General features: G+C 38.0%; 1 protein-coding gene across 2 annotated transcripts in view; it reads left to right on the top strand.

Moving 5' to 3' along the window:
• Positions 1-8,124: 8,124 nt before the first annotated feature.
• Positions 8,125-27,574, top strand: part of ADSS2 (adenylosuccinate synthase 2) — a 32,305-nt gene continuing 12,855 nt past the window's right edge. The window contains exons 1-7 of one of the 2 annotated variants that reach the window (XM_020905041.2): positions 8,125-8,407; positions 21,792-21,894; positions 22,695-22,763; positions 24,675-24,725; positions 25,649-25,715; positions 25,997-26,104; positions 27,132-27,213. In XM_020905041.2, the coding sequence (XP_020760700.2) occupies positions 8,225-8,407; positions 21,792-21,894; positions 22,695-22,763; positions 24,675-24,725; positions 25,649-25,715; positions 25,997-26,104; positions 27,132-27,213 (663 nt within the window). In that variant the 5' untranslated portion in view covers positions 8,125-8,224. Of the gene's footprint in view, positions 8,408-21,791; positions 21,895-22,694; positions 22,764-24,674; positions 24,760-25,648; positions 25,716-25,996; positions 26,105-27,131; positions 27,214-27,574 lie in introns of those variants that run through there. The other variant, XM_070474394.1, reaches the window with a different exon arrangement.

The raw sequence follows: 27,574 nt of genomic DNA, 5'->3' as shown, positions 1-27,574 counted from the left end.
TCTGAATTAACAAACCTGTGGTCAGCGGGCCAGGACCAGTGTCCAGAGTAGAGGCTTATCCCACTACGCCAAAGGACAGGCTATAGCGTAATAGGTTCATAATACTTTTAACACAAAAGAATACATAAAAAAATAAGCAAAGATAAAAAATAAAGAAAACATTTTTAGTATTACAGTAAGGTACCTTGAGAAGTACAGTGCATGCTAAATCGCTTCAGTCATGTCTGACTCTTTGTGATTCCATGGACAGTAGCCCACCAGGCTCCTTCGTCCATGGGGATTCTCCAGGCAAGAGTGGCAACTGAAGTGGGTTGCCATGCCCTCCTCCAGGAGATCTTCCTGACCCAGGAAGACAGGAAGATGACCCAGACATCTCTTATGTCTCCTGCATTAGGAGGCAGGTTCGTTACCACTAGCGCCACCTGGGAATACAACAGCTGTTTACTAGCAGTTCCAGCTACATCACCACTGCTTTCACTCTTGCTTCTGGACATCTTGGACTTGAAATAAAGATACTGTCTACTGTACTCTATACAGTACTCTAAAGGACACAAAAGCTCAACCACTTGCACAGCCACACATGACAGTGTATGCCAGACACGTGAACTAACTTTTGTGATTGGACATGGGAATGCGTGTTCATAACTTTGAAAGTTCACAACCTGAAGGTTCATACGTAAGGGACTAACTGTATCCTGAAATATTTGTAAACTTAATGCTCAGGTGGCAAAGGAGGTTTGAGTCCAGGGTGCAAAGGTTAACTTTGGAACCCTGAAAACTATTCTTTGGTCTCAACCCTTGGGTTTTATGAGGTTGCCAGCTCTAAACTGGATGCCTCTGGTGAAGGGATAAGATGAGAGTGAATATTCAAGAAAGTACTTTGAAAACCCTTGTATGTACAAAGCTAAGCCATGGTTATTCATTGCCTGTCACTGCCCCAAATGAAACAACTCAAACGTTGTGTCCTATTGAAGGTGGGCATACCAATGATGAAAATGAAGCTACTTGGCCATAAACTCAAAAAGTTGAACTCAAGATCATTTTCTCTTCCTTGCCTCTCCTCATTGGGCATCCACTCCACGTTATAGCAGAGTCGGCCAGTTACAAATGTCCTTCCACCCCTCCATTGAAGAGACTGCACTCTAACCAAGAGCTTATAAATACATTTGAAACAGTGACATCCTTAGTGTTATTTTGTGGAAATTACACAAACCCTTCTCTCTTTTTTTTTTCTCATTAGATTTATTTGTTATTTAGTATTTATCTATTTTTATTTGATGATTGCTTTATAATACTGGTTTGATTTCTGTCATACATCATAAAGCCTCCTTTCTTGATGTAAATATGTTTTTCTTTACATCACACCTGTTAAAATTAGTCCTTTTACAAGGTATTTGTACTTATTTCTTTTATCTAAATTGCTTCCAAGTTTAGACTTTTCTTTCTTTTGTTTGTTTGTTTTGGTGACTCTTTGTGACCCTATGGATATACAGTCCATGAAATTCTCCAGGCAAGAACACTGGAGTGGGTAGCCTTTCCCTTCTCCAGGGCATCTTCCCAACCCAGGGATCGAGCCCAGGTCTCCCGCATTGCAGGTGGATTCTTTACCAGCTGAACCACCAGGGAAGCCCAAGAATACTGGAGTGGGTAGCCTATCCCTTCTCCAGCGGATCTTCCTGACCCAGGAATTGGACTGGGGTCTCCTGCATTGTAGGCAGAATTTTTTACCAACTGAGCTATCAGGGAAACCCTTTGTTTTGGCTGCACCCTGCAGATTGCAGGATCTTAATGCCCAGACTAGGGATTGAACCAGGGCTCCTGGCAGTGGAAGCACCAAGTCCCAACCACTGGACCACCAGGGAATTCCCTAGATTTTTTTTCTTTTAATGCCTGATAGGATTTTCTAATAGTAATTCAGAAAATTATTTATTATATTTTATATTTGACTGTGCTGGGTCTTTGTTGCTGCAGTGAGCAGGGACTACTGTTCATTGTGGTAAGTGGGCTTCTCATTGCAGTGGCTTCTCTTGTTGTGGAGCACAGAATTTACATGCATGGGCTTCAGTTGTTGCGGCACACAGCTTAGTTGCTCCAGGGCATGTGGAATTTTCCCAGACCAGGGAGTAAACCCCTGGGCCCTGAATTGGCAGGTGGATTCTTAATTACTAGACCACCAGGAAGTCCTACAGTAATTTTTTTCTTTTTCTATAGTAATTTAAAAATTTATTGACTTGGCCATGCCAGGTCTTAGTTGTGACATGTGTGATCTTTGATCTTCACTGTGGCACACAGGCTCTTTAGCTGTGGCATGTGAATCTAGTTCCCTGGCTGGGGATCGACCTCAGGCCCCCTGCATTGACAGCATGGAGTCTTAGCCACTGGACCACCAGGAAAGTCCCTATACTTTTGTTTCTAACTTTTCTGGAATAGCAGAGAATTACAATTCAGCTATGGTGAATCATGGGTAAGTCTAGAGAACAAAGAGGGTTTTGCTTTTGTTAGGTTTTAGAAGGAAATTGCTAGAGCTGTTTTGAACAAACACTCAGTGGAGAAGAGCCAGAGTCGGAGGCTGTGGCAGTTTCTCATTGGATGCAAGTGGGAGTTAATGCATTTTTTCTGGGTGAGGGAGGGATTTTCTTTTCTTTTTTAAGAGCAGGAGGTAGGGATTAAGAACTGCCTTGCAATGCAGGGGATGTGGTTTCGATCCCTGGTAGCGGAACTAAGATCCCACATGCCTTGGAGCAACTAAGCGTGACTGCAACTAAAGAGCACACACCACAACTTGACATAATGAAGATCTTGTGTGCTGCAGTTAAGACTTGACATGCTCACAAAAATAAATAATTTTTTTTTAAAAGCAGGAGATAAAATTGCTCTGTGAAAAATGTCTTCCCTTTTACCAGAAAAAAATTAACATTCTTTTCTTCCTTCTTGCTGCTGGTTATGCAGATTGCAACAAGTGGCAGGTGGGTGAGAGCTCCCTCTTTAGGGCTTTCTGACTCCATTGACGATGACGGTTCCTTTCTTTTCATACTTCCCCCTTTGGTCCCCATCTTCCTTTGAGAGCATGCTTGACCAAGAGTCAGGTTTTCCAGATCTAGAGGTTTTGGTCCTTGGTGCCAGGGAGGAGCTTTCTTGATGGCTGTGCCCCATATCGGAGGGAAAGTGCAGATTGGAAATCATTGAGACCACATTTGAGGAACAAAGAAAAGTAGGAGAGATAACTATCAGGCATTTCCCATCTAAAGTCTATATCTTATCAAGGCCATAAACACTGGAGATCATCTTGAACTGGTAGGCTATTACCACCCTAGCAAACTTGGGTCTACTAACCCATGCACAATAAAGCTAATCTACTGACATCAGATTGTGGTGGAGGAGCTTATTGCAGGGCACAAAACAAGGAGTCCAGGCAGCTAGTGCTTAAAAGACCCGAACTTCCTGATGGCTTTCAGGGAAAGGTCTTTAAAGATAAGCTGAGGGAGGGGAGTTGTGGGGTGCATGCTCAGCTCATGGAAATTCTTCTGACTGGTTGGTGGTAAGCTAATTGGGAGTCAACATCATCAATCTTTTGGTTCCCAGCTGGCTTGGTTTCTATGCGCTTATGAGCAGCATATAGCTAACTTCCTCCACTTGGAGGGGATTTCATTAGCTGCAGAACAACTCAAAGGGATATAGCTCAGAATATTAGCTATAGCCCTTGAGGAGGAGCTAAAGATCCTTGACTTTATGGCTAAAGTGTTATTATTTTGTCTTGCTTGATTGTTTTTCTTTCTTTGTGCATTTTCTCATTTCTCTGATTAATTTTTTTCTTTGGAACTTAGGGAAGGCAAGTGGAGGACATGTAAGAGTGAGATCTACCCCAGAAGGCCTCACAGGGTCCTGCTCAGTTACACTGGGTATACGTCATTCTTAGAAAGGTTTGAGCACAAAAATGATTATGCAAAGCAGAGTTAAAAGTAATATAAGTTCAGTTGGTATTATGGTTCTAAACCAGGAGCCCAAATTTAAAGATAACACTAAATAGGTTTAAAACAAACAAACAAAACCTAGGGATCATCAGGTGAAATTTATTGTAACCAATGGGCTAGTTTCCTGATCTTTCATGATTGAGTTTTTAATCTCTCCAGAGGCATTTAACTATGTGTAACAGGTAGTATTTGCTACTGAAAAAAATGCCTTCTTGTTCAGCAAGTAGGTAATGAGGGGATATGCAATTTTCCAAAACTACTTTAGCTAATGAGTCAAGTGATTGTTGCTGGGCTACTATGCTTTGGCTGTGGAATTGACTAGCTCTCCTAATGTTAGGGAGTGTGAATCATGCTTTCATTGAAACTTATTCTGACCCAGAGGAGAAAGTCTCTCCCTATGGAGGCAGACTCAGAGTCAAGTAGGCTTCTTTTAAGAGGTGAATGAATGGGAAGCTTCAAATGTTTTACTCTGCAGCTGATGTCAAGTGATTGATGAGTGAAATTAGCAATAGTGCTTGGGACAAGTGAAAAATGTGTTACAGGATGGACGAAAGGGTCACCACTATTGTGAATAGATTGATTTCTCTAGGGGCAAACCCAATAATTAGGTAAGTTTCCCCCTTTTGTAGTAGATTGAAAATGTGGACAAGAGTATTGTCTTTCCAAGAAGAGGGAGAGGCTAAGGCAATAATAATAGAGGGAAAAGTTACACAAGCCTGGTCCAGTCATCTTGGGAAAAAAAGATGTGTCCTTCAGCTGTTATCTACTTCAGTTCCTGGTCAGTTTGATTCAGTGGTCTTCAGAGCTTGTTATAGGATGGGATGCCAGGTGGGGTCTTCTTTAGCTGTGAGATGGTTTACTGTTGTTTAGTCGCTAAGTTGTGTTGGACTCTTGCAACCCCAAGGACTGTAGCCTGCCAGGCTCCTCTGTCCATGGGATTTCCCAGGCAGAAATACTGGAGTGGGTTGCCATTTCCTTGTGAGATATTTACCCAAGGTTCAAGTTTCTGGTGTTTTGGCGCATCTGGGTAGTGAGGAGGACCTTTGTGTCCAAGGAAATTCACAAATTTTATTCTTATTGATTGCAAACCAGAAGGGTTGGAAAAAGTTGGAAATGTTAATTTGGAGATTTGTAATCAGATATTTGAGGAAACAGGAAGACTTTAGGATCTAGTCCAGCTTATAGGTATATAACAAAACTTGAAAGAAAATTAACAGGACAAGAATCTAATATCTATAAAGGTGCAAACATAATTTTTCTCTCCATAATTTTCTCCCTTTTATCAAAAAAATCATAGTAAAACTAATTTGTTTGTATTATATTTGGCCTGATTATTTACATAAATGTAGCAAGAATAGTGATTGACCATATAGGTTCTTTTTAAGATTACTGTGCTGGAACCTTACAAGCAAGGTGCCAGGCTTAGTTTTTCCAAGCAATTCCTTAAAATTGGTCACATCTGAGTCTATGTATCTCTCTCTCAAATATGACATTCCAGTCAAAGCCTTGGCAATGTAGTTAATATTTCCTGTTGTATACTGTTATAAGAATAGATTCTCACTGAATTCATGTAAATAACTAACTGTACTGTCAGGAAAAGAATATTTAAGAGTTCCCAAATTCTGAAGGGATCAGGTAGGAAAAGATGAATATTTCATCTTTGTTTACAACTAGTGTAAGTGACAGATGCTTAAGAGAAAAATTTCCTTAAATACGGAAAAGTAAAAATTAGGGGCTTAGCATAAGAAGTCATAAAGATTATAATCATCCTCTGAAAGACATCATTCTGGAAAAGCAGAACATTAGGGAACCAGCATAAAAAAATCGTATGAATTACAGTCATCCTCATTTGTTCATTCAGTCTCCTGTAATTCTTGCTGATCTTGAGTTAGTGGCGTTATGAATCAATCAATTTTCCATTAAAGCTTTATAAGTTTTTACCTAGTTCAGTGTTATGATCTTAAAGTTCTCAGAAATCTGCATTCTAATTATTTGCGGGGGGGGGGGGTCTTTTCTACGTTTCTCCTTGAAGATGAAGTATTTTTATAGGAAAGCATCAGAGTAAAACTAACTCTCTACGGTGACAAAAGACTTAAATGTCCATTTTTAGAGGTCCAATAAGAGCTCATTATAATAGAACGGACAAAGGAATTTTTTAAGTTCTATGACACACATTTTAAGATAATAACTAGAATTATGAATGGTGCCTGTGTCTGTGTGTGTGTGCTAAGTTTCATCAGCTGTGTCTGACGCTTTGTGATCCTATGGACTGTAGCCCACCAGGCTCCTCTGTCCATGGGATTCTCCAGGCAAGGATACTGAAGTGAGTTACTGTGTCCTCCTCCAGGGAATCTTCCCAACCGAGGGTTAGAACCTGTGTCTCTTATGTCTCCTGCACTGGCAGGCAAGTTCTTTATCACTAGTACCACCTTGGGATGGTGACTGGTATACAGATATATCAGATATATACACCAGATATATCAGATTTCGAGGAATGTTATATTTATGAAGCATTTATAACACATACCTATACAGATGCAATATGAAGAAGGTTTAGTATTATTTACTTGACAGTGCTTCCCATGTAATTTCCCAAATAAGTCCAATTAGTTTAATGTCTCCCTTTTTATAAACAGAGAGAACAGATCCTCTGAGATGCTCCAGGGGCCCTCCAAAAAAATCCCAAAGTTAGTTTAAGGTCAAAAAGACTTCAATTATAGCTTGATTTGGGGGAAGTTTTTCAAAAATATCAAAAATTTTGGACGTGACTAAATTGGATCACAGATCATCGTAAAATAATATTTAACTATTCATTTAACTAAAGTGACAAAAAGATTTCAAAGGTTAGAGCATTGTTACTGGGGCAAAGGAGGAAACTGCCTTCCATTTTTTAAAAACAAGAGATAAAATTCCTATGTGAAAAATGTCTTCCCTTATCCCAGAAGTAAAGTAATATTCTTATCGTCCTTCTTCCTTGTTAGGCAATCAGATCGGAGTGGTACCCGCATGAGAGCTTTCCCCTTTGGGGCTTCCTGATTCCGTTTAAAATGAGCTTTAGTTTTATAGTATGCTTGGGAATCTAATGACTTCCCTGGTGGTTCAGACGGTAAAGCGTCTGCCTACAATGCAGGAGATCCGGGTTCAATCCCTGGGTGGGGAAGATCTTCTGGAGAAGGAAATGGCAACCCACTCCAGTACTCTTGCTAGGAAAATCCCATGGGAGAAGCCTGGTAGGCTACAGTCCATGGGGTCGCAAAGAGTCGGACACGACTGAGCGACTTTATTTACTTACTTCTGGAAATCTAATGGCAACTGAAACACTAAATACTACAAAGAGGACCTGGGCTCTGGACTGACCATCTAGGTACCAATTCACTCCTCACTAGAGGTAGTTAACTAACTTCTAAATCCTGTAAAATAAGGATAAGATAGTATTACTTAACCTCATATGGTCGTTACTGTATTCTGGCATACACTATAATGACATCGGCATTTAATTCTAATAAGAAGGTATAGGACTCTACGTATTCTGTAGATTTTCAGGCCCAATGACCTCTACATTACTGCTTTACATTCGAGTTTGCCCTTTTTTGATGCCCTTTCGCATCTCTGTTCTTACTTTCAGACCTTTACTTTCCAATTCTAAACTATAGTATGTTCCAATTTCATCCCATTTGTATTTTGAAGTTCCACCCTTCGTATTTTTTATACACTATCTCATTCCTTAATAAAAGCAAATTAAGAAACAACTTAAAAACAAACATTTTTCACAAACTGAAACGTGCAGATGGCAGACACTAAATCACCGGAACACACCACTTCGACCAGAGCGCTGCCGGGAGTTGTAGTCTGACGCACAGGCACGTACCTCCCCGCCTCTCCAGTTTCAAAAGACTGAGAAAGGGCCGGTGGGCGGGGCGTTGAGGTTGAAGCGCGCTCGAAGCCCCGCCCCCGTCCTTTCCGTTTCGCGTTCGCACTGGAGGGGCGCGCCCGGCCGCGGAAGGGGCGTGGCTTTTTTCTGGGGCGGTGCTGCCGAGGCCGGCGTGCGCGGGGAGGTCCTGGTGCCCCTCCGAGAGGGCGGCGGGAGCGCGGGGCGGGCCTGGCGGGAGGGTGGCGACCCGGCTGGCGGGGCGGGGGCGGGCTGGCTCTGGCTCCTTCTTCCTCCGCATGTGGCTGGCGGCCGCAGAGCAGTTCAGTTCGCGCACTCCCAGCTACCCGCGTCCCCTTCGGGCTCTCCTCGTGTCTCCGGAGCCATGGCGTTTGCCGAGACCAACCCGGCGGCATCCTCCTTGCCCAACGGCGACTGCGGCCGCCCCAGGGCGCGGCCTGGAGGGAACCGGGTGACGGTGGTGCTCGGCGCGCAGTGGGGCGACGAAGGCAAGGGGAAGGTGGTGGATCTGCTGGCGCAGGACGCCGACATCGTGTGCCGCTGCCAGGTGAGGCGGCAGGGCTCTGACGGGAAGCCGGTCCCTGAGCTCGGGCCCAGAACTCGTATCCACCGTCCGAAATAAGGTGTCACCTTGAGGTTCTTTCCTCTTACTATGAGCTGCGGCGACGTGGGGAAATGGCGGGAGGTCGGAGACCCCTGACCTGGGTCTCGGGCTGAGGGCTTGTGATGGCTCAGGAGGAAAATGCGGCTTGACTCTGGGAGCCTTGACTCTGAGATGCACGATGCCTGGGGAGTTGCAGTGTTCGGTCTGAGGGCCAGTGCTCAAACCCAGGATGGGCCGGGGTGGAGATGGGAGACCGTTCGAGTTTGAGGAGCTACCGCCCGAGGCCTGCTGGCCACTCCGGGCAGAGACCCTAGGGGGCCGCAAAATCGTCCCCGTCATCACCCATCCTCCCAGGGGATATCAAGTGGGCCGAAACGCCCAAAAATGCAGACTCGCCACTCCCCCACCTGCAGGCCCGAGCTTCCGAGCTTTGCCTCCTCGGGTCCACTTTATTGACGTGAGAACCCACCTCTGGGCTTTAGGGCGGTTTAATGGCCCCGTCTTTTACTGGGTACCCGGTATACTAAGGAAGGTTAATTTTACTTCTTGGTCCTAAAGGTAGGAATCCCAGCTCTTTTACGAGTGAGGCAAGTGAAAGGACACTAGTGTCAAATCTAGTATTTAGAAATATTTACATTGTTAACGCTCACACCTAGAGTGAACTTTCGGGAAATGGAATGGTAATATACTTCCTACCGGGAGACACGTGGTTTTCAGTGTAAGCCGCCTTCCTATTTGTCGTTTGCTTTGAAGCAGCCTAGAGGCTAGGCCTTTCTAAAGGCTCATAGGTAACTGTTACGAATTTCAAAATTCTAAATAGTTGAGCAATAAGCCCTTTCAGAACGAATGGTAATGTAATGTCTGAAGTTAACTGCTGTGTAGGTTGCAGGAATGTTTCTTCTTCATGAACTGTGTACATGACAATATAATAATGCTGTGTGCATTCTAACAAGTTCGTAGGCCTGCTTGATTAGAAGTGTTCTACCTAAAACTAAGTACCATTTTGGCAGGCAGAAAAAAGTAATCATAGGTACATCAAAAGTTAAATGGGAAAATCTTGTTTTTTTGCGTGAGGAAATCCATCCTGCCCGTTTCTGGGTTAAGATAGCTGTTGCACCAGTTGCTTCTTAGTATTACCACTAACACCAGCATCACTTCTCTTCCAGTCTTCTATTCTTCCACCTCTCTGGCTACACACAGAGGTTACTTCATGACACTCCTAAAGGTGTTGCCTCACACTGCTGTAGGAGCTGCTCCAGAAGACTGACCATCACCTTCCTTTCCTCTTAAGATTCTATATTGCTGTGCTGTGGCAAAGTCTGGGAATACCTAACTCTTTCTGGGCAGGAGGAGAGGTTGAGACCCCTTTATCTACTTCACTGTCATTTCTGATATCTTTCTTATACAGAAATGCTTGTGGTTTAGTTGCTAAGTCCTGTCCCACTGTTGCGAACCCATGGACTGTAGCCCACTAGGCTCCTTTGTCCCTGGGATTCTCCAGGCAAGAATACTTCAGTGGGTTGCCATTTCCTTCTCCAGGGAATCTTCCCAACCCAAGAATCGAACCCAGGTCTCCTGCATTGCAGGCAAATTCTTTTATACAGAAATAGCTCACATAAATAACAGAATAAATATATTATAGGTTGTAAGCAGTTTTGGGGGATGTAACCATTTTGTGTTTATTCTAAAAGAGCCTCAATTTTAATAATCACTTTGAAAAGTAGAACTCGCTTGTTAGTTGGAGAGGGATAACCATGTTACTGTAAAAAGTAGTCTTGAAGGAAGTCATAGGCTGATCTGATCTGATGCCCTTGGAAAGTCTGGAGAGAAGTGATTGAGAAGGAGCCAAGGTTGGCTTTAGAATGTTAGCTGAAGATAGAGGAGAAACGTATGAGCAGACTTGTTAAGCAGACTTGACTCACCTGTAAAATTTTGACTTACTACCTTCCTTATATAATTTTAAAAATTTATATTCTTCTAGTGTTTAAGAACCCAAAGGATTCTTATGTCTTGTTAATGCAAGTAGATAAATAATGAATAGATTTAAGAATATCCGTTGTGATTCACTTTGGTAACTGTATTATTTGGTCAGTCCTAGTAAGCTGACATCTCTTAATGAAGTTCTCCTGACTTATAAAATTGATAGTTATGGACTGTTGAAATTCTTAAGAAGTATGTATAGAGAGCTGGGAAAGGTCAACTTTCGGAAGGACATTTTGGACTAGGCTTGCTCTGTTTGATGATTTAAGTTTTGTGTATTGAAAATAATATGCACTTTTTAGAGTTTAATCAGTATATTTTGTCATATTCATGCCATAAACTCAAAATTTTGTAGTGTTTCTCCAGAAGTGGTATACTCATAATGCGTCTCTAATGGAATCATAAAATAAGGAATTTCTCCCAATAAAAATACAGTTTTTTAAAAGAAAAACTGACATTGCATTTAACTTTATTTTAAATATAAAATGTCTTTTTGGAAAGAATAGGTGCAAAGCTTGTGGCATTTTCACCATCATTTTAGATTTGGGATTTATAGGAAGCTATAACTTGTCAGATACTTAAACTTTAGATCCTTAAATAAGTGTGTAGGACTTGCATGGAAGGATGACTTAATTCAATAGGTCTTGTAAGAAAATGAGAAGAAGTAGCATAGGACCAATTTCTGGCATAGTTCATTCATCTAACAATCTCATAATAAATATCTTATAGGGGACCACTTAGCCCCAGAGTTAGCTGACAAAGGCAGGGCTTGTGCTCACAAGGTGTTTATTGTCTAGTGGATAACTGTTACTTAGAAAAGTATTGCCAGGGTGGGGATGGAGAAGGGTGTTAGTGTGGGTTTTTCAAAAGGTTAAAATATGGAAATAGGAAGGCCCCTTCCTGGCAACCCAAAAATAGTTTTATTAGAAGGTCTATTATTGTCCCCTCACCACAATTCCCTCAAAGTAAATTAGGCTCTATTTTCTTTATTTTGTCAAATAGAAACTACAGAGATTTTGACTGTTGTACTTTATATCAGGCCTGAAGCATAGACTTGTTTGTTGTTCTGGTGAAAGTAAAGCTTGGTAGTCTTGTCTATGACAGGCATGAGGTTAGTTGCCTGTGATGGGGTAGCTAGAACAGTATTTCCTTTCTTTGTGTTTTTCCTCAGGGTTTTAATGTTAATATAAAGAGGAAATACTAAATAAAATTAATTATAAAGGGAAAGTATGTTCTGTCACATGCTGTATGTAAAGTTGGCCATAAAACTAAGCACAGTGAAAAAAATGTTTGTGGCTAGATTCAGGTATCTGTTGAAGGGTCTGAAACCAGTTATTAGCAAGTGATAAAGAAGTGCAAAAGACGTACCAGCAGCAACTGAGACTTTCTCCTTGAAATACTCAGAAAGGTTGAAAGGTAATTTAAAAGAAAATAACTTAAGTGTTTTTTTAATGCCTTGACCTTATACAGCTAAAATTATCTTCTAAACCACCTCCCATAATTTTGAAGCTGTTGGAGAATTAGCATTTAAGGTAAGCCATTCTTCCAGTTTTATAACAATTGCTGTTTCTTTGTCTCATATCAGTATTGTTTTCTATATATAGTATTTTCCATGATTGTACATAAGTGATTACCACTGTGTGTTGTACTTGGTTAAATCTTACTTTCTTGGATTATTGTGCTTTCCCTAATAGAATGCTTTCCAGGTGGCGCTAGTCTTAGGAACCCACCTGCCAATGCAGTCGGACACAACTGAAGTGATTTAGTACTATTAGAATGTAGGTTTCTCAGAAAGAGGACTCATTCCCTTTTTGTTTTCTTCCATAGCACCCAGTACTACATGAGGCAGTGTGTGCTTAGTCGCTCAGTTGTGTCCGACTCTTTGCGGCCCCATGGATTGTAGCCCGCTAGGCTCCTCTCTCCATGAGATTCTCCAGGCAAGAAAACTGGAGTGAGTTGCCATGCCCTCCTCCAGGGGATCCTTTCCAACCTGGGGATCGAACCCAGGTCTCCTGCATTGCAGGCAGATTCTTTACAATCTGAGCCGCTAGGGAAGCCATATGAGGCAGAGAGGAAGTAGATACTCAACAAATATATATTGGGTGACCTGGATCACCCTTAGAAATTTCTTTGAATTCCGTAGTTTATCCCTTTCCTGTATTATTTTAACACGTGCTCAGTCGCTTCAGTCGTGTCTGACTGTGACCCTATGAGCAGTAGCCCACAAGGCTCCTCTGTTCATGGGACTGTCCAGGCAAGGATACTGGAGTGGGTTGCCACGCCCTCCTCTAGAGGATCTTCCCCACCCAGGGATTGAACCCACATCTCCTGTGTCTCCTGCATTGCAGGCGAATTCTTTGCCGCTGAGCCACTGGGGAAGCCTTATTATTCTTAACATATTCCTGGGCAGTTTAACTGACCATTGATGTGAGCTTAATGTGGAATCCCCAGCGTTCCTTGGATTAACATTTGTTACATAGTATTTTTAGCTAGTATTTTTTTATGTTGTACTATTATGTTCAAATGCTTTACTCCTTTAAAGTTTTCTCTCTTTTATCTATGAGAAAATAGATAACTGATAATTGTATACTTTTTGTGCATTTTGTCAACAAATTTCAGTTGACTGCCATGTGTTTCTAGTAAATAGTTTTTCTTTGGTGAGGGCAGTAGATCTCAAAGTTTGGTCGATGAGGATGTCCCAAGTTCACTGTGTAAGCTTACTGTATTAGAATAGATAATACGGCATTATCTTTATTTTTGAGGCATAAATTTTTAAATTATGTGAAATTATCTTCAGTAGTCTGACCAATTTTATTCTGTTTCTTTAATTTTGGTGAGAAAAGGTGGATTAGTTTGCTAGTTTTAAGTATCTTTAGGAAAAATTGTTGCCTAGAACAAATCTAGAGTGAACTTGTAAATTGATAATATATTTAATAGCTTACTTAACAGTAATTGGATACAAATCTACATATGTTTTGGGGACTAAGTCAGTGTTGACACCAAAGATTAATGTGGATTAGCTACATAACAGTAAGTGAAGATTGGTGATGTTAGAGTACTTTTTATCAGTGGAAAAAGGGACATTGAGGTATTCAGTATTGTCTGGGGAAAGCATTTGAAAAGAACAGTAAAGTGTGTATACACAGGGAACACAATGTTTTGTAATAACCTATAAGGGGAAAGAATCTGAAAAAAAAGTATATGTGTGTGTAACGAATCACTTCACCGCCTACCTGAAACTAACACAGCATTGTAAATCAACTATGTTGTTGTTCAGTTGCTAAGTTGTGTCCAACTCTTTGTGATCCCAGGAACTGCAGCACGCCAGGCTTCCCTGTCCTTCACTATCTCCAGGAGTTTGCTCAAACTCATGTCCATTGAGTCGATGATGCCATCCAACTAACTCATCCTCTGTCACCCCCTACTCCTCGTGCCCTCAATCTTTCCCAATATCAGGGTCTTTTCCAGTGAATCAGCTCTTAGCCTCAGGTGGCCAAAGTATTGGAGCGTTAGCTTCAGCATCAGTCCTTCAATGAATATTCAGGGTTGAAGATTCCAGCTTGTGATTCATCCAGCCCAGCATTTTGCATGATGTACTCTGCATAGAAGTTAAATAAACTCGGTGACAGTATACAGTCTTGATGTACTCCTTTCCCAATTTTGAACCAGTCCATTGTTCCATGTCCAGTTCTAACTGTTGCTTCTTGACTTGCATACAGATTTCTCAGGTGGCAGGCAGGTAAAGTGGTCTGGTATTCCCATCTCTTTCAGAATTTTCCACAGTTTGTTGTATGCTCCAATGAAAAAAAACAAAAAGGACAGTTAATAAAGGTCAGTTCCCATGGCTACTCTGGCTCCAAGATGGAATGGTTCTTTACATTGAACCAACTTTTAATTATATTTAATTCACTGTAATAAAATTCCTCTTTAAAAAATAGGAGGTCCCATGACATTTTTTAAAATGGGACTTTTGTCTGTATTATGTTTTGAAAACCCGTTTAAAGGAAGGGTTTTATTCATGAGAGAAAATTTTTTTGACTTGAAATCTGCGGTTCAGTGTCAGTGTGTTTTAAGAAAATATCTCCATAAATGTTTTAATGACTAAGGGAGTTTTTATCTAGCATTTATAAAGAGCTGCATAACATTGGTTTATGCATTTTTTGGTTGCATGTCTGATCCTCCTATCTATGACTGGTCATCTCTGACCCTTGTTAAATGTGTATATTAGAGCACACACATGCACCTAGAATCTGGAGCTTCTTAATCAGGAACCTGAGATCCTCCAAGTCTATTCCTCTTTCCGTTTTCCTCGTGAGTTGTTTTATAATGTAATTTAAGGTACAAAATACAAGGTACCTGAGATTTTTGTCTTCCATGTGACACTTAGCTGTGTGTGAAACTGGAAGGTAAATGTAATACTGTAAGGTAAAGCAGATATCTTAAACCTTTAAGAGATAACTTAGCAGTGCACTTGGATGTCTTTGCTTAAAAGAAATTCAAATACCCTGTATATGTTTTCCTATCTAGCGTGTCTGGTTACTGTTGAATAGTTTAATTTGATCAGCTTACTGCTGGTAATTTAAACCTGCTCTACTTTGGAATCGCAAGCTAATTGCAGTTATTTGAGTGTTTTTATAAAAGAACAGTCATCCTTGTTTATAATTCCTTTATTGCTGTGGATTGCTGTGTTTTAGTTTTGGCAAATAGTGAAATCAACAACGGGACACAGGCCGGAACAGTCTTTACCAAGAAAAACAGCACAGGTAATACAGCACCAACTCAGAAAGACTGTTAGGTTTCTAAGGAGCTTGAAGACTAGATATGAAGTGGGAATCCTTTTTTGGTTGCTAGAATAGTTCAAAGGCATGGGTCTGAGGCATTGCTGCTCTCTGCTGCAATCCATAGTGTTTATTCTGACTTTTTTTTGATTGATGTTCATTTTGAGCTCTATGGTTACAGTATAGTATTCATGTATTCAGAGGAACAAGGGCAAAGAGAAGACACAGACTATTTTGGAGGCCAAACTAAGTGGCCTGAGTAATGCCTCTGGGCTATGTGCATGAAATTGTTAGCCCTTAGCACTCTTGCTGTTAGATAGAAAAGAGACACCATTGTTTCAGGTTTGTGCATTGACTGTTTCCAGCTCCTCTCACAGCAGAAACTCACTTAGTTGGAGTGATTTTGGAAAGAGGAAGACTTAGTAGCAAACTAAGACTCAGGAGTCACTTTTGCAGACTAGTGTCATTTCATTCCAGGCTAAAAAATTTTTTTTCTTTTCCTTTCTTCTTTTCTTTCCTCTCCTGGACCTTCTTAGAAACTAACATATAACAACATTTCCTGATCCAAACTTTTATTCTAGAGTTGGCCTTGATAGCCTCTGGTTCTGAGGAACTATGGAGAGAAAATTTAAAACACTTGTCTTCCGACTTTCTTAAGTTTAAAATCAAATTGGGAAAAAAGTATACATGAAAACAGTATAAAAGAGCTAAATATTTTTATTTTGAAATATACGATCTAAAACCCCAAGAAACAAACCAACCAGTGGAGCTCCAAAGTGGCTTCATAGTGTGGCAAGTCTCTGAGGAAAATAATAAGTTTATAATGCCTTTTATGATATTTATGAGAACAGTTACAAAACAACTAAATAATATATTATCCCTGTGTCCTCCAGTACCATATTTTAGAGGTTTATTCTTGATGGCATAGATATTAAAATTTAGAAATTTTTTTAGAAATTAGTTTTTAATTGAAGAATTTGATTTACAGTGTTAGTTTCAGGTGTACATAAGTTAATCATCTTATATTCAGTTATTACTAGTGCAGGATGTGAATTTAGAGAATGGGCTGTATACATACTATCTTGCAGTGACTTTGTTTTGTAAATAATTTGGATTCTTTACAAACAATGGAAAAGAGACTGTCTTAAGCAAAATGGAGCTATGTTTAAAGGAAGTCCTATATGGCTAAACCTTCGAGTGGCCTGGCCTTAGGCAGCTCCTTGGATCTCAGCAGGCAGAACTGGCCACCTTTCTCTTCAGGATACTCTGTTAGGTGATAGGCATCTCTTAACTCTCACAATCAAATTCCCGAGAGAAGCTTGATTGGCTCAGGCCTGGATCAGGTTTCCTCCTCTGTATCAATTGCTGTGGCCAGAGGGGATGATTACACACTATGATTTATGAAGTAAATGGTAAGGGGGAAGGGAGTTAGAGGGACTCAATGTACTGAAGGTATAACTGACCTTCAGTTCATTTCATATGGGAAGATAAGAAATGAGGAAACAATTCAGGGTTATTCTCATTTGTAAGTTGTTTTCTGATACATTGTAGAGCTTTTCTGGAGGGAAAATGTTTGGTGTTAAATCCATTTTTATTGTTTTAACTATAATTAAAATAATGAGACTTAGCTGTGTTGGTTTTTAAACCCTAAAAATATATACAAGAAACTTTGCTCTTCATCTTGGAGAACATAGAATTTTAGTTCTGCTCTCCCCCACCTCCATCATAATATTCTAATTTATTTCAGTAAGGTACAGTTTTTTTTTGTCATTAAGAAGCTTGTTTAATATTTACATTCAATCTTAATGTAAGAATAATGGTCAAAGAAAATCAGTAAAATAAACACCAAATTAGAGGATGTTTTTGTGATTGTGGTGAGTACTGATTGGTTGACTGGATTTTTTCCTTTTACATATTCTTCACTTTAATATTGTTAATTTCCTTTTGTTTTGAAGAGGTGGTAGGATGGCTTTATTTTCAAAGAATTGTAGAGTTTTACTTCTCTAAAATTATCATTGTTGTTGTTCAGTTACTAACTTTTGTTCAACTGTTTTTGACCCTAAGCACACCAGGTTTCCCTGTCCTCCACTATCTCCCAGGGTTTGCTCAAGTTCATGTCCATTGAATCAGTGATGCTATCTAACCATCTCATTAATTAGTCCATATCAACTATATCAACCATCTCATTAATTCATCCATATCAAATAAGTACTAGAACTTTATTGTCTAGAACTTTATTGGTCACTGTAGGGGAAGCAAAGAAGTATTGAGCCCTTGTATTTAAAGAGTTTATATTCATCATCTTATATCCCTACTGAATTTTACACTTGTTATTTAGTGTAAGAAAAATATATAAGGCATTATAAACTTATGTTTTTCCTGAAAGAGACTTGCCTCACAATATGCAGCCACTTTTGAGCCCCACTCATTTGTTTAATGGTGTTTTAGATGGTATATTTCAAAATTAAAAATGTTCAAAAGTGAAGACATCTGAGATTCATTAAGAAATATTTTCTCAATTGATACAGTTGATCTGCAAAACAGCATTAATTACTGTTCCACAGCTCCTTGTTTCTATACAATTGAACATATTCTGTTTTTTTAGTTAAGTAGTATAAAATATACAGCTGTGATATTTAGAAGTATTTGTTAAATGCTGCATGAATGAGTGGGATCATAAGTGTTATGGGAATTTAGCAAAGCAACAAGAGGTAGTTACATATAACTATTAATATAAATACGTAGTTAATGTTGTATCTGGGAGGATACTTTTCCAAATTTGCTTTGAGGCATCTGTTAAAAGTGGAACGAGAGATATATTTATCTTCCATCATTTATCTGGCCTTCCCAGCACTAGTTAGGAGAAACATGAAACATAATTAAACATATATGTCCTTGCTGCTTATCTAGGTACATACTACAGAGAGTTGCCCATGTGAGAAGCTGTTCCATCGCAAATGTGGGAGTCTGCAGTTCAGAGTACAGTTGGCCCTCCATATCCATGGGTTCTGTATCCAAGGATTCAACCAACTGTCAATCAAAGATAAATTGGGGGAAAAAAAAATCCAGAAAGTTCTAAAAAGCAAAACTTGAATTTGCTATGCTGGCCACTGTTTACATAGCATTTATGTTGTATTGGGTATTATAAGTAATCTGGAGATGATTTAAAGTATCCCTGAGGGCTTGCATAAGTTATATGCAAATGTTACACTATACAAGGGATTTAAACACTTGTGGATTTTGGTGTCTCTGGGGGTCCTGGCACCAATCTCCTGTGGGTGCAGAAGGAGGACTGTATCTGCCCTGGTAATGTGGTCATAGGTGTTGGTGGTTGGGTGAGACTGGCAATGGTAGTTCTATTGAAACCTGTTTGTTTTGCTGTCTGCTGCTAACGTGTGACCCCTCCTTGGACCTGTGTTTCAGAACAATTTCCTCAGCTCCCAAGAAGAGTTTTGTATATTCCACACAATTTATGGGCTTCTCTGGTGGCTCAGATGGTAAAGAATCTGCCTGCAATGCGGGAGACCTGGGTTTGATACTTGGATTGGGAAGATCCCCTGGAGGAGGGCATAGCAGTCCACTCCAGTATTCTTGCCTGGAGAATCCACATGGACAGAGGAACTACAGTCCATGGGGTTGCAAAGAGTCAGACACGACTGAGCGACTAAGCACATTGCACACAACATTTATACATACTGTAGGTTGGCATCCGAACAGGTAATTGAAATTCGAAGCTTCATCTGAGGCTTTTTGTGAAATGACCGTATGCTACAAGTTTTATCATATATAGATTTGTCAAAAAATACCTTGAGTAGCCCCGTCTCATTTCACCTCAGGACTCTTCAGCACAGCAGGTGTTTCAAGATGAGAAGCTTTTACACCCCAACCCTCGTAGGGCACTAGTGACAGACTAACTAATACACACATTTTCTCCCTTAACTCCTCAGCAGGACAATTTAGGGTTATTCTTGAAGGATATATTTAACCATATTTTCCTACTCAATCAATTTAAGTGGGATTTAAACCATATTTTAATCCTTAATAAGGCATTGGTTATTGAACAATCTTGGTTAATGTTTGAATGAGCAAGCTGTTCATGAAAGTGTGATTTCAAGCCTTTTGCAGCAGAACTTTTCCAGCCTGAACCATCACGTGTGTAAACTTGGAAGAGCTCAAAGAATTAAACCAATATATCGCCCTAAAGTCATTTATCACCAATCACAATGATCTGTCTCAAACAAACATATCAGCTACTATCTTTCCATCATTACGTCCTGTCTTAGTAAGATATTATCTAAGAGAGTAGGCTTTGTTATACACGAGAACAACTGAGTTAAAAATTATTTCTCCAAATGACTATATTAGTATATCTTTAAAAACAACTGTATAAAAAAAATATGTAAAGAGACTTACTTTAAAAGTCTACATCAAAATTACAAAGTAGTTTGTTTTATATTAAGCAAATGATGAATTAAAAAGAAAACTGGTTCTGCTTAAATAATAACACTTTATTGTTTCAAAGTCACCAGTACTTTATAACAGTTTAATATGAATTCATTAAATTTAGTGTTTTATAATAATTTAGAGTAAATAGTTATAATAACAAATTAACATTTTCCTAAGATTTGAAGAAATTTTAATGAGTTTTCATACTCTGAAAATATTTTTCCTGAAACTTGGGAGAAGTTTCCTAAATCACAAAAAGTTGTGATAAAAAGGCTAATACTGGTATGAGGAATGGAATGAAAGAAAAGCCATAAAAACCAAGTAAGAATTGTCCTGTGGGTTATTTAAGAAAGACTAAGATCCATATGTTCTTTTTTTTTTTCCCAGTATATTCTTTAGTTTATGTTATATGTTTTAGCATTCTGTCAGAGTTGGTGATAAACTTGCCAAGGGTAAAATAATAATAAAGTGTGTACCAGGAAGTATATTGCAACATTGTTAATAAAGATAAAAGGTTGGAAATAACCCAAATGCCTTTCTGTGGGACCAGTTTAATAAATTTATGTGTCCTTATAAAAAAGAATACAGTGCAGCTGTTGAAAGGATGAGGTTTTTCTCTTTGCAAGGTTATAGAATGAGCTTCAAGGTTTGTTAAGTAGAAAAGCAATTTGCCCAGGTCTATATCTTTGCTCCTGTTTGCATAGGTGGAATATGCAAATATGTGTTTGAATATGCAGAATTACTTAGGGAAGGACACAAAAAGCCGGTGGTAACAGCAGCCTTGTAGCAGGGAAGGGGAGAGCAGAGTATGAGAAAGACTTCACTTTTTACCATATGTAGATGTTGCCTACAAATAAGTAAACAGTGTAAAAAAAAAAAAAAATTCACCTGTTCCTTTGATGGTATCAAGTGAAGGAGGTATTGCTTAAATCCCTGCTTCTGTCTTCCTGTGTCTTGTCGCCTACCTGTTATCTGGTAGACTACAGGCTACCACTGCCAAGTCTTTTTTTTTCTTTTAAACATACATGACATAACTCGAGTCTTTAAGCAAGGAATTCTTTGTACAGTGCAAAACACTGTAAATAAGTATTTGCTTTGTTGAAGATTTTTTTTTGCAGGACCTATTTTTCTGGCATTTTTGTGAGTTCATGATGACGGTAAAAGTACATAATTTTGGTAGCCTTGTGATCAAGTTAAACCAGTCGTGTCCTGCAAAGATGTTGGTAAACTTTTTATTTGTTCAGATATATTCCTAGTTTGTTGTTTATTTTTAAATTATTGTTAGTGTTCTGTAGATATTTAAACATAATCAAATTGATTTGTGTCTTTTCCTCATGGTTTTTAAACTTAGAAATTAGAAAAATTGTCTGGTCACTTAATACTGTCTCATTTGTACCTGATTTTTATAATTCAGTTTCACATTTTGTTTCATAGAGTAGAAGTTTCACCATGGATTTGTACTATGATGCTCAGCTTTAGAATTTCCTTGACCCAGTGTATTAATTTAGCCAGAGACAAGCAGATTCAAGGAATTGGTCACTAACCAAGCTCACAAGACTGATTTTAAAATTTAAAAATTAGTCTTCAGGATAGCTAATAGTTAAGGGAATTGCTTGGGAGATATCCTAGTTGATAAATCCATATAAGAATAATAATTTTAGATCACAGAGTTGCCTGTCAACTCATTGTCTTTTAGGACAATGAGAATTGTGTGAATATTTCTATCGTTAGGATAGATTACTTTTTCAATTTTAAGGATATTTTAAAGATCAATGTCATGGATAATTAAGTAGATTGCTACATGTTCCACATAGTGCCAGAAACAGAATAACAAGCTAATTGTTCCCTGTACTTTTTTCATTTTTTTCTCTCTTTTTAAGACGGGATATGTCTTCCAGAAATCTGAATCCCCCAATTTCTAGATCCCGTTAGGAATAATCACTAAAGTAGGGGGAGGAGAGAGGATGACCAGACTGTTGGGAGCCTTGAGAGAACAAGTATTCGTGGCCAATACTGGGGTTGCCTCAAGGAACGTCATTTTAGATCATTAATTCACTTTGGAAGGAGTTATATTGCTTGCCGTATTCATTGTTAGGTTTAGTTTTCCCAATCTTGTATTTCAGGGAGGAAATAATGCTGGCCATACAGTTGTTGTAGATTCTGTGGAGTATGACTTTCACCTTTTACCCAGTGGAATAATTAACCCGAATGTTACTGCATTCATTGGTAAGTATGTAAACTGAACTTAGGGGTTTTCTTCCCCCAGTTGATAATAGTGTTTATTTTTCATTAAACTTATTTAATCTCTAATCAAATGATTTATTGATTGGTTATTAATCCTGACAATGGTATCTCCTGGACTTTGACTGTTTAACACATCTTTTAGATCTTTTAGCCTTAATACTTTTTGGAATGATTACTTTGCATTTATTTCTTATTGGCATTCTTAACTGTATAGCAGTGTTGGATCATCAAATCAGGTTTCCAGGCACTATGAAGCATAGTAAGAAGAGCGAGAAGTGTATGTTTCATGGATGGATTCTGAATGCTTGTAACATAAGATGCAATCTGACATTTTCTCTTCTAGTCTTTTATTTTTAAAAATGCTAATCACAACCCAGTAAATTGATTTTATGGCCACTAATTGGTTTGAGTTCCCAAGTTGAAACACTGATCTGGTTCAGTTTGCCTAAAACTATGTAACTGGTTCCTTTCAAAATAACAGTTTCACTTCATTTCAAAGAAATTTCAAAGTTTATTGAGTGTAGTTTTAAGTGTTTTATATTATGTGTATTGTGTTTTATTGTGTATTTACATTTTACTACTATTTAAGACTTGGAGTCATTTCTGTGGTAACTCCCTGGTAAATTAGAATGTTCTACTAATCAATGTGTATCACTCTTCCTCTATTCTAGATAAGGGTTATTATAAATGTCTTTGTTTAAATATCATTATGTATTACAAATATAGATGTTTAAAGTTGGGATTTGTTTATTTGTGTGTATGTGTGTTTTTATTTTTTTAAGGAAATGGTGTGGTGATTCATCTACCTGGATTGTTTGAGGAAGCAGAAAAAAATGTTCAAAAAGGAAAAGGTATGAAAGAATGAGTCTGCTTTGTCTGGTAACCAGCTATTTGTTTTTTTTTTTTTTTTTGGAAGAGTGGGTAAAGTTTTAAAGGGACTCTCATTCCAGGAAAAACTTCACATTTTCATCTTCTACTTTAAAATTGCAGGTTACTGTAGGACATAATTTTTATGTCATAATTTTTATTTTAATAAATTTTTATTAAATTTTATTCGTTATAATCAGTGTTCTAAACAAAAGACAAGCATAGCAAGTTCATTGTGTAAGTCTTGATTTTTTTACACATTGGTTGTCTGCAAACCTTATCTTTAGGTAGCTAGAATTACTATATGTTGGTGGCACGACTCTAGGAAGTTCCCAAGCTCATTTTGTCACTTGTGCTTGCTAGCATCCTCTTCTGCACAAACCAAAATTAGCTTAAGGCAGTTTCAGAAACCACTGTAGCCCATTTTGTACACCATTAGTCTCATTTCCTGGAGGATCTGGAAGTCCCTGGGTTACTACAACCCAGGACAAAAGAGGGTTGTTTAGATCTCTCCCTCCAAGTGAGGGAAACGCTTTTTTGCAGTGTATCCACTTCCAGGTTTAAAAAAGAGCAGACTTGATTTCCTGCCTTCTCTAATCTTTTCTGGAGTCTTGGAAGTCTATTTACATTCAATTTGGCTGTCTTTCTAGGGTTTGAGGGGACTGTGACAATACAAATAAAACATAATTGAGAAAAATCATTAGTGTAATTTCCCCTTAACTCATATTTAACGTACTAAGTCCTATTAAATTTTTAAAGTTTATTTTTCATGCATAAAAGTAGCAGTCCATCCATCTTTAAATGTTCCTGACAACTAAATCTGCCTTAAGAGAATCCTGTCTTGCTTCTGTCTCTAGTCTTCCCTGAAATTTTACCTGTTTGTTGTGTCTGTTTTCTCTAATTGGTCAGGTTGAGGTTCCCATGCTACTCTCCGTTGTTCTTCGTCCCCCTTACAGTTTGCCCTACTCTTTGTCCTTCTGCCCTACCTAACCCAGCTGACTCCACCTTACTGAATTTCTTTGTAATATTTACTTTATAATAATGCCTAAGCTAACTTTAGAATACATATGTGTTTACATGTCAACAACTATGGGGGGCTTAATATCTTCTTTATAAGGAATATTTTTAAAACAAATCTTTGAATATTATCAAAAGTAATTTTTTAATATTCAAATACTAATTTTGAAAATTAGTATCTGGTGGCTTATCCTTAGAATACATATAACCTGGGCTGGGTGGCTAATCCTTAGAATACATATAACCTAAGGTTCTGTCTTTAAAGAAAAATATTTAAATTCATTTATTTATCCATTCAACAGTGATTTTCTTTGAACATTTATTGGATGCCAGACCCTGTGCTATGAAAACTCATGACCCCTACTCTCAAGCATTCACACTTAAATGGGAAGATACATAGATTTTCTTATAATTCAGTGTGATAAGTACAGTAATTGATAGTACTTTGGAAGAATAGTGAGAGCATTTTATTATTTTGTTTAATCACATTTTTTGTAATTGTCTTGGGAAAGGGCACCATTCCCCAAATTAACTACCTTTTCTCAAAATTCTCCCCACGCTCTGCTCCTCACTCCCCACTGCTGACAAAATAATATTTTGTACCATTTTTGTTTTTGGATGCTTAAAAGTATTTTATGTGGCTATGGCTGGCTTGAATTTGGAACAGCTTAGAGCAAAACATTTAGAAAGATAGAATTTGTGAATGAGTTTGTATAATGATAGATGAGAAAATTCTTGTTAAACATATTTCCTATGCAGACGAAAAGATACTAAAATGATTACTTCAGTGAAAAACACTTTTAAACATTGTATTTTAAGATTTTAAAATTATTATACAAATGTTCAATTAAGCGTGTTTATTCTTCCCTTCCTCCTAGGTCTGGAAGGCTGGGAGAAAAGGCTTATCATATCTGACAGAGCTCATATTGGTAAGGCTTATCATATCTGACAGAGCTCATATTGGTAAGGGGGATGTAGTGCATTTATATATAACCGTCTTTTTAACAGAAACATATGAAAGCGTTTAATAGATGATTTGATCTTTAATTTTATTGAAAACTAAGTAGGATGAATTGTAACAATTGAGTTCAAGTACATGAAATATTATTAATTTTTTTCTTCTGTTTCTGATAAGGACTAGGTTAAGATTACCTATTTCTGAAGAATTAGCCAATCGAATAAGCAGTATTTCAAGAGGCTTTGCTACTTCTATTTGAAAATAAGCCATGTTAAAATACAAAGAGCATTTATTTGCACCTATCATTAACCTATTTATATCTTTATATTTATGGCTCGTTTATTGTCAACAAGTATATTGGGACCTTGCTTTTTATTCACTGTGATAATGTTCCTTTTAATTGGAGTATTTAAACTATTTACTTTTAGTATAGTTAATTAGTGGTATGATTGAATTTATATTTACTCTTTGTTTTCTATTTGTTCTTTGTCTTTTTTCTTCTCTCCTGATTTCTCTGGGATTTGATTTTTTTAATATTATCTCCACTATTAGCTTATGAGGAAGAGAAGAGGGAGATGATCAACATAACCCCCAAATTTCTAGAGTCTAAAACATGCAGAGAATATCTTAGTAAAATGAGCTTTATAGAATTGTAGAGTAGGGTATTCCAAAATTACTGTCTTAAGGATTCATTTGTAAAAATATGATAGATTGCAATAAATAGGAATGAATGATCAGGTATATTTTCATAATAATATACCAGTTAGGATTGTATTTGTCATAAAGAAGCTAGGCTGAAGGGATTTGTTACTTAAGTAATTTAAAACAAAATACATTTTGCTTTCCTACATTACTTTTGATTCAATAACAGCTGATTTTGTTTTTCTCCCTCAGTATTTGATTTTCATCAAGCAGCTGATGGTATCCAGGAACAACAGAGACAAGAACAAGCAGGAAAAAAGTATGTTGTGTTTTTTGTGGGTTTTTGTGGGTGGATGTGTGTGTGCAGTTTTAAGCATATCTAGTCTTTTTTTTGTTTCAATTCTAGGCCAGAAGTTTAAGAAAAATAGCTGTTAGACTATCCTGTTTAGATTTCAGAGAAAATCAGTAAGATCATGAAAATAAACATAAAATAGCATAAACAGAAAACACTCATAGTAACTTAATTCTTTGTGGTCAACTGACCATTAAGAACTGGATCTTTCTTTTCTAACTCAGAGCTTGTTTTGATCTATTTTTAAGTTTGGGTACCACAAAAAAGGGCATTGGCCCAGTTTATTCTTCCAAAGCTGCTCGGAGTGGACTCAGGATGTGCGATCTTGTTTCTGACTTTGATGGCTTCTCTGAGAGGTAACTATCTTGTATTTTGAAATGGAAAGAGCAAATGGATTTTTAGAATTTTTAAAACTCAATATGCAAATTGATAAAAATCTGTATTCTAGTTGATTCGTGGTTGGCTTTTTCGTTTCTTATGAAATACTGAAGTTATTTTTTATTACATTTGAATTGGTCCTTAATTTGAGATTAACTTCATGAAAATAACATCATGTCGATATCATATGAGTACTCCCAAAAAGACAAAGCCAAAATTATATTTAAGGATTGGGATTTAGAATGCTTTACTGAGATATAGACATGTTTCTGGGGGGATGTGACAGTGCTATGGTGGGGTCTCCATATCCTAGGGTCTTGATCCTCAGATTTTCAAGTTCAAAGACACTGTTGTGTCCTTTCACCTAGAAATAATTGGGTTATCAGGTACTTGTGAAATAAGGTGTAATCAAGCTCAGCTTGAAAAATAAGAATGCCACCTTGACATTTAATCACTGTAGAAAAAATCTCCGTGGGAAACCTAATAATCATCAGAAAACTATATGGTGACTCAGTGATGAGTTAGTTGGTTGCATCTAATGACAGCATCAAAGATCACTCGCTGTATCCATTTGCAGTCAGCAGTTTGTCTGTCTGCATTGTTAGGGCACCTCTAATGAGAATATTGGAGACCAGTTGCTAATGTCTGCCGCTGACTCTCCTAAAAGCATAGTTTTAGACCATTCCCTTTTATCTTTCACAGAGTATAATATAATTAATTCAGATTTAAGTCTTGCGGTTACAGATTTGAGTCATTTCTTGTTCCTCCTGCCCCTCACACACATCACCTTAATTATATTGTTGATATTCCTATCAGTAAAAAATATTTTGAATGTATCATTTATTCATATGACTGACCTTAATTAGATTCTGTTTCTCAGAGTGTAACTTCATGTTGGGGGTTGTTATTAAGACCACTTAACTCTAGAAATCATTTGAATAGACTGAAATTATTCAGAATATTTTAAAACAGAGCTAAGGTCTTGATTTATCTGTTTTTTCTCAGGTTCAAAGTTCTGGCTAACCAGTACAAATCTATATACCCTACTTTGGAAATAGACATTGAAGGTGAATTACAAAAACTCAAGGTAATGCTTTCTGACATTTATAATGTTCTTTTTAAAACTTGTTTGCCAAAATAGCATCTAGATCTTTCATTCATTCAGTCTTGTATTAGGAACTGAAAATACAAGATTGAAGAACATGTGGTTAATAAGTGCCACACAGATATGTGTAAAGTATTATAGGTAAGAACTAGTAAAGTGAATTTGTATTTTTAAGTCTAAAAGTATACAGGCCTAAAAGGACGTGGCATGTTTGAATAACTTTACATGATGTGGCTTTAACAAAACATCCAGTGGGAACCAGGGAGCAAGAATAAAGTACTTGAAAAGGAGCCTGACAGGCTACAGTGAATGAGGTCACAAAAAGTTAGACAAGTAGGAACTA

This window comes from Odocoileus virginianus, chromosome 11 (assembly GCF_023699985.2).
Source record: "Odocoileus virginianus isolate 20LAN1187 ecotype Illinois chromosome 11, Ovbor_1.2, whole genome shotgun sequence".
Lineage (NCBI taxonomy): Eukaryota > Metazoa > Chordata > Mammalia > Artiodactyla > Cervidae > Odocoileus > Odocoileus virginianus.
This window is presented reverse-complemented; position numbering and strand designations above follow the sequence as displayed.